We start from the raw sequence: 17,812 nt of genomic DNA, 5'->3' as shown, positions 1-17,812 counted from the left end.
AGGTAGGGTATTTTATGCACATATGAAAGAATTATAAATCACTGGTTAATGTTGAAAGGGTACCGGTGGCTAACCTTTTCTTGTCCTTGTTCGGAGTAAGTGTTCCAGTTGCTGTCATCACAGCTATATTGTAGCTTGTAACGTTCTACCCACTGGTTTTCGTCAGCTCTCCCTTGTGTGATGACACCTGCTACTCTGGTCGGTGAATTCAGGTCAACCTTGGTTGAACGAGAAATAAATATCAACCAGGCCTTTTTAGGACATAATTTGAAAACGAACGAACATTATTGGCCACACCAATATCAACAAAAACTGCCTGGACACTAAGTTATAACGGAAACAGAAGTATAGATATTGTTGAGCATATTTTGCTATATATGTAGCTACGTCAATATTTGAGATAAAGGATCTTATCTAGTGTTGCTGTCTGTTACTGAGTTAGGCATATGTTGGTTAACACATTACTGGTAGGATATTATATTCAGAGACACAACAAAACCTATTGTACGAAATATTTATGCAACAATGCAGCCAACACACCGAGGCCCATGTAGATTATGAATGTATTAATAGTACATGTATGTGTACATTTCACAGCTTCGACAACAAAAATGTTAATCACTCTTTTGACAGTCGCATTTTAAGCTATGGGGGTGAGCTCTTAGAGTAGAGTAGAGTTTGTTTGTTTTGCATAACCGGTAAACCGCCTTTATAGGCGTAACACACCAGTTTTGTACATGTAAGTACAAGCTGCGTATACGTAAGACCAGGCTGTAAGGTTTGGACCACTCACACTGGGAAGGACCCCTTTTTTTCAATAAGTGCGAAGGGTTCTTTAACGTGCGTGGGGTGTGGCTCACCCAAATACGGGACCTCCATTTAACGTCCTATCTGAGGGACGTCCCTAACCTAACCTACTAGGTACTCATGAGTACTAGGTACTATGATCATTTACACGTGAATGAATTGAGGAAAGTCGTGTTAGTGCCTAGAGTAGAGCATGTCCTCCCAATTACGGTGCTGTACATCTAGCTGTACGCGTTGTTTAGCTTGTAGCTACTGGATGTGCAAAAAGGTAGGTCAGATCAGTTGTTCATAGTTTGTCATAGTGTAACCAGCTACTACGTTGTGTCGGCTCTAATGATTCATATACCGACTAATTGAAAAAAAAAGTAGTAACCCGTTCTTTAGTATGTTTGGCTTATCTTACCTGGAGCCACTGGTCATTATTGTTCCCGCCAGCACACCAAGCTCCTGCCCATATGGGTTCCACGTTAGGGTCCCCGACTTGAGAGTTTAAAACCGCTTTCTCCGTAGAGCAGTGATCATGAGTGGAAGATGCGGTAATCTCAACGTCACCATTTCCCGCGACCGACGGCTCCACAGTAGTGCACGTCTCTACAACACAATCATAGATATCACACTCTTAGCAAATTAGTCCATTTAGTATCAAAAAGAAACGTAAATCAGATGACATGTTATGAAAGCGTCCAAATCAAAAAGAGAGTAAACTATGTTGTATGCTTAATCAGCCCGGTGTAGTACTTTTCCATTCTTTTATAATTAATATCAAAATATTACTCTGAAATTTTCTTAACGTCAGGACTAGTACCCACAATAGTAATGTCAATATCTAAACTCGTTCACGTTCAATTGATGAATTTTTATAACAAGTAGATTTCTTATGTTGAGTTCAGTGAATACCATTAAGCGACGCCAGCATGGCTAGATATCCAAAATAATACTTGCAACCATTTTAAAATTCAAGACAGTATCATTTGTTTGGGCAGACTTGGTTAAACAAGACAGAGAACTAAACTTAACTAAGTAGAAACCTTCACTTACTGCGAGTAGCGCCTGATATTTGGTCGATATCTATATTGTGCTACATTTTTTCTACCCTCATTAGTTTGATATACGGACCAAATCATGCTAAAAACCATACCACACACTGTTAACGGAGTATTATCATAGCTTAGTTAAAGTACATCGACTGATCCAGCTTAGTTAACCCTATCTAGACCGGGGGGGGGGGGCTAAAAGTGCCCGCGCCAACTTTGATGCCACATAGCGTCTGAATGGCTAGGGCTAGAACGACCAAACTTGGTGACTTTTCCTAAAATATTGTTGGCAACAATTTTTTATCATTGGAATAAGATAGTAATTTTTTGTGTTGCCATGGCAACGGGTTTCTGACAGGCATTTTTTGCTAAATTTAGTAATTTTTGTTTCAACAATAGAATTTTATGGGTTTTATGTCAAGTTACTCATGGTTTCTAATATTAATAACATCCCATATGAATTTATGTAAATTTTTACATTAAATATGCATAATTTATGCTAATTTGATGACGTCATTGGCCAAAATCCAAGATGGCGGACCATATAATTAGAACAGGTATATACCAGTTATTTTCCTTAAAATTTCATCAATACTTCCATTTCTTTTTCCAAAAAAGGTTTAAATGAAGGTATTTGGTATGTTTACAATGTATTTTAGGCTTTATCACCAAAAAAAACTATTTTTGAAAATTCAACATTGATGATCCAAGATGGCGGATATCTTAAATATGTATGACGTCATTTTATGACGTCACTGGTGTTGCTATGGGCAGCATAAGACTTAGTACACTCTAATATTCTGTCATAAACACTTTTGGTAAAGTTATGTTGTATACCATTTAGTTTTCAGGGAATAGCCTATCTTGGTTATTTTCATCCTGAATACTAGTAAAAACTGTCCGAGTCAGATAAAAAATGGCGGCCATTACACCTAAGAGGTCATCTACCTATGAACGAGTGTTTTTCTTGGTGAGAATTTCCCCTTTAGCCATCCCAACTGATGTAAAACGTCAAAGCGGTGAAAGCTTGTTTGTAACTGATGAAATTAGGACGTAATTGTCGGCAGCCGCGCGCTAGGTCGGACGTGCACAGTCCAGTGTTGTGAGTTGTACGTGTGAGTACGGCCTCCTTACGGTAAAGTTGTAATCGCACAGAGATCGTACGTTGTAAGCACGTACAACTCACTTACCACTTGCGCAACGTACAATGCACGCAACCGCTCACGGCCAGACGTAACGTGCAGACCACACTCTTACACCTTGCGCAACCGAGCGATTGACGTGCGAGTGACGTGCGTCGACGCCACTCCTTCCCTACGTTTTCAGAAAAAAACGTAGCAGACGTAGCCTCCCAAAAAAAGTACGGACAAAAAGCACGTACGGCGGGTTGTGACCGTAGCATAACGTACGTTCCTCATGCGAAAATGTTTATGGTATAGTATAGTAAAGTATAGTATATTATAGTATAGTATAGTATAGTATAGTCCCATCGTCTTTCTGTTGGCAGCCAATACAATGTTACCACTGTAACATTGCAAAAAAAGTTCAATGGTAAAATAAACAAAATTGTTCTAATATATTTGTTGTTAGATTCGATCCATGGTAATTCCACTAATATTGATCACAAAATGACCGAACAGCTCAAAACATGTACCTTTTGTTATAGTGGGGTAAATCCAGAGTATTTCTCATATATGAAAAGTATCCTTAAGTGAATTTGTAAATTTTCTTAATGAATTTAGACGTTGACGACAAAGAATGGAGGTTGAAAATATTCTGTAATATTCTCTCCATGTGCTCGCGAACCATAATCTGCAAATACGTATCCATTCAAATCAATTGACCAACAATGTGATTACTAGCTGCATGGTCGTTTGCCTCGCACACTTTGTCGAAAGACTGTAAAACTATTGAATAAACAATGTGATAACTAGGCAAAGTTTTAAGTGTTTATTGAAAAAAAAGGATCCCGTTTTGTAAGGAAGAAACTAAACTTGGTAAACGTAGGTGCGTCTTTGTACAATTAGCAATATGCCTCTTTGTGCAATGAATTAAAACTCTGATTTGCTTTGATTAAAAAAGCAATTGTGTTTGAAATACCTTCATTTTATATGTATTTTCGTATTGATCAACCTCATATTTTATATAATCATATCATGTGTTGTGAAACTGTTGGAAAAAAATAGTGTGATCGATAGCTAGGCAATACACTGGAAATGATGATGGATGTTCAACAAAACTTACTTGTTTCACATATGTATCTCATTGAATAGCTGCAAGTTGTGTCTGCCAACTTGTTTCTGCGTGAACTGTCGGAATGACTTGCAGACATAAGACGAGAACAGAGTTTTGAAGATTCATCAGGTTCCCCTGGAGCCCAGGCAGCAAATTCCCCGAGCGCCGTGCCTTGGCTGTCGACCCACGTCCCGCTCGGTCTACTGAGTCCGACCCAAAAATTACTATTTCTGTAAAATATAATCAGTGAGAAAATGAAATATTATACCTCTTACACCGTGTGCTGTTTTGATAGAATTTTTCATAGTGAATGTTGTTTCATAAGGTATTTTCAAGTCTAATAAAGTAGTAAGATGTGTCTCACAGCATATTGTACCGGTGCAATGGTGAAGTGGGTACAGTGCGTGCCATGCATTCGGTAGGTCGTGAGTTTGATCCCCGGCCGAGTCATACCAGCACTAGCACTCAGCATTTGGGAAAGAGTGTACCAGGGTCTAGCCCTCTGCTGTATTGATTGCACTGCTGTATTGCCCGGGGCTACTGAAACGGAGATTGGCACGGCCCTATGCGTCACCTAATGTGGGACTTATTATTATTAACTCAGCTTATGTGCCGTTTATCATGCAGCAATCGAGAGGAGCGCTAAATAGCCACAGGGCAAAAAGTCAGGGGTCTGTGTTCTGTGATCAAATTACGGAAACATAATGTGCAAAAACTTCGAGTAGGACAAGAATTGTTCGTGTACTATATAGTGTATTTGACTTTGGAAAACACAATACGTACGCGTCTAGACAGTTCTTGAAAAACACAAGATACTCCTGCTCGTTTGAGTCCCGCGGTACGGCGACCATTCCTCCCACCGCGGCACACCTTGTCTGGGCCGTGTCGTAGTTTACGCTCTCGTCGGATGGCGACACGTACGTTTTGTCATTGGGCAGACTGAGGGAACCAGTCGTTGGACAACTCTCAGGAAGATCCCAACCTACAGTAAGGAAAGGTATTGTTACTTTCACCAGACGCTTTGCACTAAACCAAATGAGTTGTATAATGAAATTATCATATAGCCAGTAGCCGACGACCAATCAGAAGGCTCCATTTCCCATGAGTTATCAGGCCATAACCTAAAAAGTGGGTGGTTATTCAGATAACCACCCAGTTGTTAGGCCGTACCATTATACGGGGCGGGGGTGGGGGTGGGCAGGACACTAACAGAAGTATAAAAACTTGTAGTACGTATTGTAATTAATTTGAATATTTTTTTTAAATACAGCACAATTAAATGCTTAATTAAATGAACAATTATTTTATTTACATTTATCTTTTGAGGATTAGGAAAAGTAATAAAATGCTTATCTGGTCATCTTCTCACACATAAACGATATCAAAGCAACAAAACAAAATGGTAACAATGATAAAGAAAGGTGAACATGTTTTTGTTGTGATGACGTTGGGTTTAATACATGGACAAATTTCACTACAAAATTCAGGTAAGATGGCCCTACCTGTTGTGGTTGATACAGCAGCCCCTGCTGTTGACGGTGCCGCTGTGCTTGTAGCAGCTGTCGTGGTGGTTGTAGCTGTCAGAAATAATTAGTACAGAGAAAACAAAACAGATAATGAATTAGTTATGTCTTTCACTTGTCTTTCACCAAATTTTGGCAAAAATAAGTAGCGCGGTCAAATATATTCTGACAAAGCACCTAAACGTTTTCCTTAACTTTTGGAAGACTCGAATGTTGTGATTATGAACGAAGGACTTCAATTGTGCACTTATGTACCCTTATGTTATTGTGGGCGTAAATCCAGAGTATTTCTTATACATGAAAGGTATCTTTAAGTAAATTTGTAAATTTCTTAATAAATTTAGACGTTGACGATGAAGATTGGAGGTTGAAAATATTCTGGAATATTCTCTCCATGTGCTCGCAGACCATAACCTTTATATAACATGCAAGTACGGATTCATGCAAATCAATTGACCAACAATGTGATTACTGGCTGCATTGTCGTTTGCCTCACACACTTTGTCGAAATACTGTAAAACTATTGAATAAACAATGTGATAACAAGGCAAAGTTTTAAGTGTTTCTCTGTTTATTGAAAAAAAAGTATCCCGTTTTGAAAGGAAGAAACTAAACTTGGTAAACTTAGGTGCGTCTTTGTACAATATTGCTTCTTTGTGCAATGAACTGAAACTTTGCTTTGCAAACTTTGTCGAAAGATTGATTAAAAAAGTATTTGTGTTTGAAATACCTTCAATTTATATGTATTTTTGTATTCAACCCCATATTTTATATAATCATATCATGTGTTGTTAAACTGTTGGAAAAGAAATAATGTGATCGATAGCAAGCTAGGCAATACGCTGGAAATAATGACGAATGTTCAACCAAACTTACTTGTTTCACATATGTATCTGTAAGAACTGCTACAACCTGCGTCCGACCACTTGTCTCGGCGTGTACTGTCGGACTGACTTCCATACACAAGATGAGAACATAGTTTTGAAGATTCATTGGGCTCATTGGGCGCCCAGGCAGTAAATTCCCCAAGCGCCGTGCCCTGACTGTCGACCCACGTCCCGCTCGGTCTACTGAATCCGAGGTAGAAATTAGCATTTCTGTAAAATACAATCAGTGAGAAAGTGAAATTTACCTCTTACACCGTGTGCTTTCTTACGATGTTTCATAGTGAATGAATTTTTATAAGGTATTTTCAAGTCTAACAAGAGTTCCAAGATCTCATACCTCCATGAAATATTGGCTTGACATGTAAATTTCTTCTATAATTATGCAAATGACCCCCACATTAACATAATAAATGCACAGAGATGTTGACTTTTGATAAACTTACACATGTACCAACTTAGTATGAAATTTCCATCTTTACCACGAAGGAGTCATAGAATTTTCAGATTAATTGCCAATTAGGTCTGTATTTGCATAATTGGTACCTGGTGATATTCCACCTGCCATAGATTATAAACATTACATGTATCAAAGCCCCATGATGTAAAACACAGAATTTCCTTATTAATTATGTAAATGAAGTCATCATTAACATAATTTGCATTCAATGTAGAGCCCTGTCTAAGCTACGTATAACCACATACCAAAAATCATAGAAATACATTGTTCCTTTGGGAATTTATCTTCGATGTTCTGAAAGGTTTCCCCAGAAACCTTCCTGCAGTTCCAGAACAATATGCTAGGTGGATCAAACCCACACTACTTATTACTGGCAGAAAAAACTATCAGTCACCAAAATGTCAAGACCATAGCATGTCCATGACAGAAGATACAAAAACCGGAAGTTTTGCTGCAGTACCAAGGTCGGCCACCAGGAGGCCCATTTTTGACCTTGACCGTTGTCCTCTTAAGACCTATCAACATACCAAATATCATCACATTCCATAAAGGCTTTCTGAAGTTATGCTGACTACAAAGTTGTGGAAACACACAGACAAACAGACAGACAGACGCACCAAAAACAATACCTACATTTGTCATGGAGGTAATAAAGGTGCAATAGCCGGTGCAATAGCCAAGCGCTTGCATTGAATTCGGTAGATCGTGAGTTTAAACGTTTGATCCCCTATGGAGTCATACCAAAGAATTTAAATATGGTATACCATGGAAGTAATTTTTTACCTCCATGGGTATACACAGCTTTAATCTACTTTGCACTCAGCATTTAAGAAAGTATATGGGATTGGAACACACCACTACCAGTTGTCTAGCACCCTGCTGTAGTGATTGTACTATTGTGTTGTCCGGGGCTACTGAAACGGAAATGGGCACCGCCCAATGCGTCATCTGATGATGGACTTAACTAACTAATCGTAACCCTATCTACACCGGGCTTTCAGTAAACAAAAATACCTAAATTTACCAAAAAAATGCCTGTCAGAAACCCGTTGCCATGGCAACACTAAATACCATTATCTTATTCTTGCCAACAATATTTTAACCCTAAACAGTACACCTGGGGTGCGGGTGGATCCCAGCACTATATATTCTGTAATATCTTTTTTTCTGAAATTTTAGGTAATTGTCACCCACAAAGTTGTCCCTCAATACAGTGCAGAAAATTTAAACTCGGTTTCTACCATTTATAAAAAAAACTATATCTGATTTTCTTTTGGGGTCCGCGCGGACCCCAGTCGGCTTTCGATCGTAATGGATACACTGGCGTTCTTATACAAAACATTATTTCCGTTTTTATATGTTTTTATGCACTTATCGTATGGCCACCAAATTTTCATAGAGTGGTGTAATAATAGAATTAAATTTTGACAACTTTGGTGTACTTATGACGTCATATGACGTCATAGCTAATAATACGATCCGACATATTGGATTTTGAGTGATGACGTCATCAAATTAGCATATTCTATGAGTATTAAATGATTTTCTTTAATTATGTAAGATGTCATGAATGTTAAAAAGGAAGTGGAATATGATATGAAACCCAGAATTTTTGTTTGTTTAAACCAAAATTTCTGATATTTAAAAAGAAAACTGCCTGTCAGAAACCCGTTGCCATGGCAACACAAAAAACATTAACTTACTAGTACTAAGCTAATATCATCTTTTTCTCAGATACATTTTAGGAAAGGTCACCAATTTTGATGCTTCTAGAGCAAGCCGTTTAAGCGCTAAGAAAGATCAAAGTTGGGCCTCAATAGCCCCTTCAGTCTGAATAGGGATTAAAAATTGGGTACGAGGGGTGATCCAAAAGTTCTCGGCCTCACCTAGAAAATAGAGGTCAAACGCGTATTCTTTGGTATAGCTGTATACTATGACGTCATACATGACAGCACTCAGAAATGCAAATGTTAATATTCATTAATAAGCACGTGACGCCCCGTGAAAATGGGTGAGGTGAGGGCAAAATCACAACATGGCCGCAACAGAAGCTCGTGCTGTGATCAAGTATATCGATAAAAAGGGATGTCTCCTAAGGAATCCATGAAGACATGGTCAAGACACTTGGTGATGACTCCACTTTTTATTAAACTATAAAGAACTGGGTTGCTAGCTCTAAGCGCGTCAAGGTGAGCACAAAAGATGAACATATGTCAGGATGCCACAAATCAGCACCATGGACAATCCAGTTGAGGCAATCCATCGCATGGTAGTAAAAGACAAGTCTTTCTGAACAGAAGCTTGTTAGTCAAGACCAAAGTCGCCGTGTATAGGGCGGTATGCCTCTCCATTCTACTCTACGCGAGTGAGACATGGACCCCATACAGGCACCACATCCGCACATTAGAACAGTTCCACATCCGTTGCCTACAGAAGATATTGGGACTCAAGTGGTGGCATAAAGTTCCTCACACAGAGATCCGACGTAGAGCCAACATCGAGCCCCTAGCGGCCATACTGCTGCAGAGGCAACTCAGATGGGTAGGGCATGTGATCCGCATGCCTGAAAACCGGCTACCAAGGCAGATGTTGTACGGTGAGCTTTCCGCGGGCAAACGCACCGTAGGTGGCCAGCACAAGAGGTTCAAGGACTGCTTGAAAAGTAACCTGAAGTCCTGTGGCATCGAGCCACAAAGTCTTGAACGACTAGCAGCTGACAGAAACAGTTGGAGACAGGTATGCTCGACAGCTACCGAATCGTACACAGACTGCTACAACCAGAGGGCGGAGACCAGCAGAGCAAGAAGACACATGCCGGCTCAGCAGCAGGGACAGCACATCTGCGAGATATGCGGCCGCGTCTTAGCAGCTAGAATCGGCCTAATCAGCCATCGAAGAACACATCGAGTGAGAGAGACAGAGAGTCAACAATGAGGGACGTCATCTTCGAAACCGAAGGACTGCCTTAAGCAGTAAAAGACAGATGTGAGACTGTCCAACATGTAGCAGAGTCTTTTGGCCTGTGTTGTGGCTCAGTTCACAATGTTTTGTCGACCATCCTGGGGATGAGCAAACTGTCTGCATGAGGGGTGCGTAGAATGTTTTCTGAACATCACATGTTAAACAGGTTGGACATTTCAAGGAACGAATTCTGTCCAATCCAGTCAATTTCCTCAAAACATTTGTCACCCAAGATGACACTTGGGTTTACCACTTTCAATCCGAATCAAAGCAGCGGAGGAAACAATGAATGCAGAACGGTTCTCAGTCCACCAAGAATTTCCGGCAAGTTTCATCAAGTTGACAAGCTTTCGGCCTCCCAGTTAGGGAGTAATCATGATTGACTAGCTGCAAGGAGGCAGAGCATCAAAGGGGAGTACTATGTAACAGGATTGCGACAGTTGAGTACTTCAGCAGTCGAGCAATCAAAGAGAAAACGAGAGAAAATCTCCGAGTTGACATGCTGAAAATGCACCTGTCCACACAGCACAGGGGTCAGTGGCAGCAGGAAACGAATTTCGCTTTAAAGTCTTACCCTACCCTTCCTATTCACCTGACTTAGCACCGTCGGACTTCTACCTTTTTCCTAAACTGAAGTTCCACTTACGTGGTCAACGTTTTGATAGTAATGATGACGTAATCAATGTGGTCGAGGCCAATTTAAGGGCTCAAGATCCAACCTTCTTCCACCAGGGGAAAGGAAAGCTGGAACCGCGCTGGACCAAGTGCATTGAAATTAGAGGGGACTATGTTAAAAAACAGAAAAAATTCTGCCATTACGTTTTCTGGGTGAGACCGAGAACTTTTGGATCACCCCTCGTATTTCTCCTTTTCTTTTCTTTTCTTCACCAAAAAAAAAAAGAAAAGTTGAAAATGCATGATTTTTGTATGTAATGTGGACATAGAGGTTCATACATCAATTTGCAAAACAATTCAGCTGGTAGCATGTTGATAATTTCTAAGATTAGCAAAAAACTGTTATGGGGTCCGCGCGGACCCCAGGTGTACAGGTTAATCAGTCCGATAAGGTGTACTGTTGAGGGTAAAGAAAAGTCACCAAGTTTGGTGGTTCTAGAGTGAGCCGTTCTGACGCTATCCTACATCAAAGTTTGCGCGGACACTTTTAGCCCCCCTCTCTGGTCTAGATAGGGTTTTAAGTGCCTTCTAACAGCATTCGAGAGGAATGCTAAACAGGTAGTCCTTTGGGAGTAACTACGCCACCACAGGACAAAAAGTTAGCGATCTGTGATCTGATTAAGACATCCGAATATTAATTATGGAAACATATTATGTGAAAAAAAGCGAGCAGGACAAGAATTGTTCGTGTGGTATGGTGTGTTTGACTCTGGAAAACATAATACTTACGGGTTCAGACAGTTCTTGAAAAACACAAGATACTCCTGCTCGTTTGAGTCCCGCGGTACGGCGACCATTCCTCCCACGGCGGAACACCTCGTCTGGGCCGTGGCGTAGTTTACGGTCTCGTCGGCTGGGAACACGTACGTTTTGTCATTGGGCAGACTGAGTTGACCATTCGTTGGACAACTCTCAGGAAGATCCCAGACTGCAATGGGCAAAGTCTTGTTATTATCACGGGACGCTTTGCACTAAACGAATTAAGTTATAATAAGATTGAATTATAATATAAAGGTATAATGGAAATAAAACTCTACATTAATCCTCAAACCACTGTATGGATCAAAACTGACCACATGCGAATATAAATATGTGCCATTTTGACATTTCTTGTCGAAAACGACATTCCTCCTATGAGTTTGTTTGTTCTCATACTTTCTTACTGATATTGGAACAGTGTTGATTGAATTATACTAAAAGTTTATGGGTTGTCATGTGGGGCCCAAACTGACCCCAGCATTTTAACTAGTGTTTCAACTCTTGTTTTCTGCTGTCATTTGAATGACCTCAACATGTTGACTCAGAAAACTAAAAAAATTGTGACCCTAGACCTAGTTGTCTCCTGAGGAGACTCAGGCCACGGTCACATTTTCAAGCCGGGGCCCGGCTGGGTTGTTTGCGTGAACGCAAAATAAACAATTTGTATTAAGAGTATACACAAATAGTGACAATGAGTAATTTTCTCCCTTTTTTTCGTTTTGCTGTCTTATATCACAATTTTCGTTCCATACGACTGCCCGGCCGGGCCCCGGGTTTGGAAATGTGGCCGCGCCTTAACAGCAACATGAAGAAGGATACAAATGCAAACTATAGTACCTGCTCGAACGGTCCCCGTGTGTAGTAGCAGAAGTACCAGCGCCAACGGAACAGTGTAGCGTTTGGACATGGCGCTTGGGACAATCCTCCTGGAATTAGCAGCAAAAAAAGAAAAAGTAATGTATTGCAAATTGGGATTCCCATTGGATTCTAATTCATATGATCAAATCACTGTGGCTTTAGACAAAACAAAAGACATTTCTACGCCAAAGTTACACATTCTATAACGTAACACACACCCAGGATGCCGAGGCTCCGCGGAGCTATCTCAAGAGCTTAGTACGCACTCAGTGCCGACTCCTGAATGCTGCAAAGGCAAACAGAGCTGGAAGCACTTAGTGCCTTTTATGTATGTCGTGCCCGTATGCTGTAGATGTAGATCGTCCGGTTGGCAAAGCTAATTGTCGGTGACCTAATAACGGCTAGCAGCTTCTACTGGTGTGAATTATATCTCACGCCTAACATGGATGACCTCATAAACGAAATATGACAAAAGCCTTTAACAAGCGCAAGCTAAAGAAGTCTTGCGCTTTTTAAAGGCAAGCGCAAGCCGCCACCAACATATAGGGGACAATACAATACTCATTTTCACCTGAGCGAAGTAAGGAAAGTCGTGTAAAGTGCCTTTCCCAGGGGCACAAGGTCGGTGGCATGTCAAGACTCGAACTCGGGACCTCATGGTTCCAAGTCGAGCACTCTGCCGCTACGCCACACGACCCAATTTTTTTTTGTATTTTCACCAATCGAATCCTGATTAGGGACAAGAATTCAAAGTCCTCCGACCTCTATGACATATTTAAATGTTGTGCAACGTCCTTAAGCAGTCCCGTTCTTTATCATACAAGGAGAACAAGAACAGCTGCCACTTGTCAAGGAGGTCATGTAACGAGAAACAGCGAACGCTGACAGACAAAGTGATTAATGTCCTTCTCTCCCACTGGAACAGACTGAACCCAACCATATCCATTACAACCTGACCTAAAGGATGTGCGGAAACACACACACACACACACACACACACACACACATACAGACACACACACACAGATATGCCAAAAACAATACATTTTATAAAGGTAATTAGTAACGCTCAGAATTTTATCTTTCTTTATGTACTAATACTACTGACTCATCGATGTGTTTTCCTTTGAGACCTACGGGTCCTTTTTTTGTCAAACTTTTCGCCTTTGTCCTCTAGTAATAATGTTTAATCCCCCACGAAGCAAATGTGTGATTATAATTACAGTGTTGTCTATCGTGATCATCAATCACTATTTACACAGGGCCGGACTCACCCTACCCTGGGTGCCAAACTAGTATCGGGCCGTTTGCCGTTTTCCTTCCGCAGCCAAGAGCCCTTCGCCCGCCAATCTAAATCACAGCTACGAGGGAGTTAAGCACAGGAGAATTTATAGACCCCCCCGTAGCGGTGATTTAGACAGGCGGCCGAAAGGCTCTCGGCTGCCCGAGGGAAAGGGTTAGCGGCTCGAAACGGGTTTGGCACCCAGGGTAGACTCACACCACAAGACGTGCTTCGAAGTTTATGATTTTACTGCTTTACATGCTTCTACTGCCGCTGAACCTGTAAAAGGAAGTTTTCTCCTCCTCAATTTGCAACATTAGTTGAAAAATGACTTTCTATGACTATGCAGTTTTGTTTCTTGTTCCCATGTGGTCTGCTGATAGCTCATTATTAATTACTACACCCGGAGCATTTCTCCACCATTCAGTAAAAGCAACGAGGCGTTAAGCAGAATATTTTGTAGTCTGATGATGTTGCGGGCACACTGTATACTACAGGGTATTTTTGCAAGATGATCATTAATAATCCACTTCATAGAATCCTCATCTATAGCAAGAATCAAAGATGAAAAACATTTTGTAACAGACTGTAAACTGTACAACAAAGAGAGAGCAGAGCTTTATAATCTGATACAATCTATGTTCCCCTGCTTCATACATCTAAGCTGTACAGATTTCTACTGAGCTTAGACAAATCGTCTATATTGAAACATACCTGTTCTTACCTTTTTACCCTTACTAAGAAACAAGAAGAAATCGTATTTACTTGACTGTAGCTAATTGACGATGTATATATGTAACGTTATCTGTATTCTTTTGTTGTGACCTGTACTTAACCCAGTGGGGCATGTGTGTACAATAAAGGTCTTCCTTGAAGGAATAAAGTGTGCTTTAAGCTTAAAGAACGGATCTTTTGCAGTACAGGGGGTACAATGCCTTAGGCCACACCGAATTAATTTTATTGATGAAATCCTCTGAAGACCCCCAAACTAGTGCGCGCGGGCGAATAAAAAAAAATCCGGGCAAAAATAAAAATGCTACTAAACCACAGGAATCCAAAGCTCATGTATTTTGAATTTGCGACAGTACATAGCGACGTATACGACAAGCCGGCACATGCTGGCTTTTTGCGGAATGTATGAATCGGCACTGTGCGTGTGTGCAGAGTTCTTGCCGTCGTGGAGCTGCGGTAGCCTGGGTGCCTTCCTCCAGAGTTACAACCGGCTCCGTATTGTCACTAACCTCCATGGACCTAGAGCCAGACCAGAGCCTTGGAGAACATGATCTTTTTTTTTTGTAATTTTGAGAACAGGCGAAAATCAATGCGCGCCCGGATGCCATCCATAAGATTAAGTCGGTGTTGCCTTATGCGAGTCACAAATCATTGTGTCACATCTTTAGCCCACATCTCTTTCATAATGACTGGCCGACGGCCATTTGCCGGTGTTTGGTAAACAAACCGGAGTTGTTATGACAACGCCACACATTCGATTGCCGCAAGGCTTCCTGGGTGACAACAATGCTGAGTCCTTACTGGAAAGGTGAAGGTGTTTTTTCGTTGTGCACGTATCACCCTTTAGCTTCACAACACTTTAAAGCAATGTTAGCTGACTGCACATACTATACATTAGGCCACACCAACTTTATTTTATGGATGACATCCGCGCGCGCATTGATTTTCGCCTGTCGGCCTAAAAAATATTACGTCCACCGAGGCTCTGGCCTGGCTCTAGGCCTGGGTAGTCCATGGTAGTTAGCGACAATACGGAGCCGAGCACCCGGGCTATCGAATTCGAAGCTCCACGACTCAAGAACTCAGTACATACGTACAGTGCCGATTCATAAACTCCGCAAAAAGCCAGCATGTGCCGGCTTGCCGTATATGTCGCTAAGTACTGCCGCGAATTCACAATACCAGCTTTGTATTCCTTTGATTTAATAGCATTTTTATTTTTGGCCGGAATTTTTTTTTTATTCGCCCGCGCGCACTAGTTTGGGGGTCTTCAGAGGATGTCATCCATAAAATTAAATTGGTGTGGCCTTAGTTCTTTTAAAATTAGGAGAAGTGAGAACAAGCTAAGAGAAGCTATAAATACACATATACTATGATTTAGCATAAAAACAATGGCCTAGTGCATTGCACCACATAAAGTTCCCATGAAAAAATGTTCAACATGTTAGTATAATCAGAGTAGGATGCCGAACTTTATTCCAACACAAGGGTAACCAAAAATCCTACTAAGGACCCCTACTTACATTACAGGTAAAATAAATTTGTAAAATAAAAAACATAGGCAAAATGTAACTCGTAAAATGGGGATATTGAATGTATATATTTATAATGATAATATTTTTTATCTACTCTTGTCATGATTTTCTCACTATCAATGTAGTCTAATAATATTACATTTTTTTCAAATTCTCATAAAGGTAATTGTATCAAAGGAGGCCCTTTGAATGGTTCCTTTTAACACCAAACTTCCATTTAATAAAATCACAATTGACGGCTCTAATGTCGTTCTTCCTAACATACCAAGGGTGGGGGAGAATTGTTCCCAAAAATATTCCACTTGATCTAACGTTTTGGAACAGGTATCCGTGTGAAGAATGTTCATTAGTACCCCCGGACGGTGTCTTCACTTTCCCATGGGGATACAGCGTTATCTTGTCTTGTTTTACAAGCACTGTACTAATAACAAAGACACATCGGTCTGTAGCGTTTGAAAACCCGTTTTCTCAAAGCCAATATTCTTGTCGTTTATCTGCATACTGCTTTGACACAACATATTCGAATGTATATTGACAATCATGGACCAAAAATTACCACAAATCTGACGGGAAATGGTTACTGGAAGGGCCCTGGGCTGATTTTTATGGTACCTCACAGAAAATAAAAGACTCGTCTTGAGGGGTTTTTTTCTACAGTTTTAAGAGCCCGATGTATTAAATAATGATTCAAATAAGCTAATGTGAAGCAATATGTGTCAATATCACAAAGATTGCCTTATTCAGAATATTTCCAGTTTTGCTGCCCTGAAATTGCATGGGATGCCTTTAAATACATCGTACAAGCAACTGTGACAAACAGCCATTTACTCAACTGCACACGATATGAGAAACATCTGATTAAGCTACGAAAGAAAGCAGACAACACAAAGTCTAGCGTGTAGGAAGGCAATCTAAAACCTAGTGAATACACTCTATAATTGGCTTAGGAAAATTGGAGGACGTGAGTGCAAGCTGTCGCAGAGGGTACAATGTGAGTTAATCAAAACATAGTAACTTAACAAAGGAAAGCAAGCTCGACCACAACGATAGCAGTCACCTTCTTACTCGCACTCAGCAGTCGCGTCTTAAGGATTCAAACGAACCGTTCTACTCCGTAAACCACAGTTCCGTGCTAACGAGACTATAAAAGTGTTGACATCATGCCTGCGCTATCCAACCTCCTTGGGAAAGGAAGCGATTGCTATCTAACCGTGAAAGACACCTGCATGCTTCAAGCTAAGGTTCAATCCTATGGGATACACCTCAATAAACCTGTAAATTAGGTCTACAAATTAGTAACAAAACACAGCGTGGCTGACAAGGTAGCTGCTTGGCAGCCGAACCCTAAAGTACCATGCCGTATCTGTTGAAGAAGGTTGTACCTTCAAGGAAACAATGTTTAATGATAAATCAAATGCTAGATCTACCACTGGATAAATTTCACGGAGATAACAACAATTTAGTGACGCTGAAAAAGAGTGACGAACGTCCGGAAGTAACCTTCGTAATTTATTCAATAGTAGAGTTTGATTTGTGTTTGAACATATTTTTTTTCTTTACCCTAGTTTGTAAATTTATTGCGCATTCTGTACTGTCCTGCATGTTTGTAATGGGGCAATGTCTTCGGAATAGTTTGGAAACGTGAGGGGTACTGGTTGTGTGGGGTAACTTCGGAGTGTTCGACTCAGCACCATGAGGCCCGAGTTCGAGTCCTAGCATGCCACCTATCTTGTGCCCTTGGGAAAGGCACGTAACACGACTTTCCTCATTTAACTCAAGTGAAAATGAGCATTGAAACGCGTCATCTGCGTTGTTGGTGGCATGCGATAAGTTGAAATAACTTGTGCCGTCACCATGTGTTGTCATGAATTGTTGATCTAAAAAAAAAAAGAACAGCTAGGAAACTGTTGTTGTATGTCTGGCGAGGAGAATACATTGAGATGCGCAGCATTCCTTACATTTACGTCCACAGGGTTAAAACGCAAGAAACATACACCGCACATGTTGGGGAGGGGGGGGTCTGAACATACTCAAATCAGTAGGAATCAAACCACCTACCGTTTACAT

General features: G+C 40.8%; 1 protein-coding gene across 1 annotated transcript in view; it reads right to left on the bottom strand.

Annotated features, from left to right (window-relative positions):
- The window catches only part of LOC109470093, a 36,378-nt gene extending 18,566 nt beyond the window's left edge, over window positions 1-17,812 (bottom strand). Inside the window, exons 1-6 of the mRNA XM_019768873.1 lie at window positions 17,804-17,812; window positions 12,179-12,264; window positions 4,860-5,058; window positions 4,086-4,306; window positions 1,211-1,398; window positions 75-218 (exon numbers count right to left, since the gene is read on the bottom strand). Coding sequence (XP_019624432.1) covers window positions 75-218; window positions 1,211-1,398; window positions 4,086-4,306; window positions 4,860-5,058; window positions 12,179-12,245 — 819 coding nt within the window. The 5' untranslated portion in view covers window positions 12,246-12,264; window positions 17,804-17,812. The remainder of the gene's footprint in view (window positions 1-74; window positions 219-1,210; window positions 1,399-4,085; window positions 4,307-4,859; window positions 5,059-12,178; window positions 12,265-17,803) is intronic.

Source organism: Branchiostoma belcheri, unplaced genomic scaffold, assembly GCF_001625305.1.
Source record: "Branchiostoma belcheri isolate BF01 breed outbred unplaced genomic scaffold, Haploidv18h27 scaffold22, whole genome shotgun sequence".
Lineage (NCBI taxonomy): Eukaryota > Metazoa > Chordata > Leptocardii > Amphioxiformes > Branchiostomatidae > Branchiostoma > Branchiostoma belcheri.
This window is presented reverse-complemented; position numbering and strand designations above follow the sequence as displayed.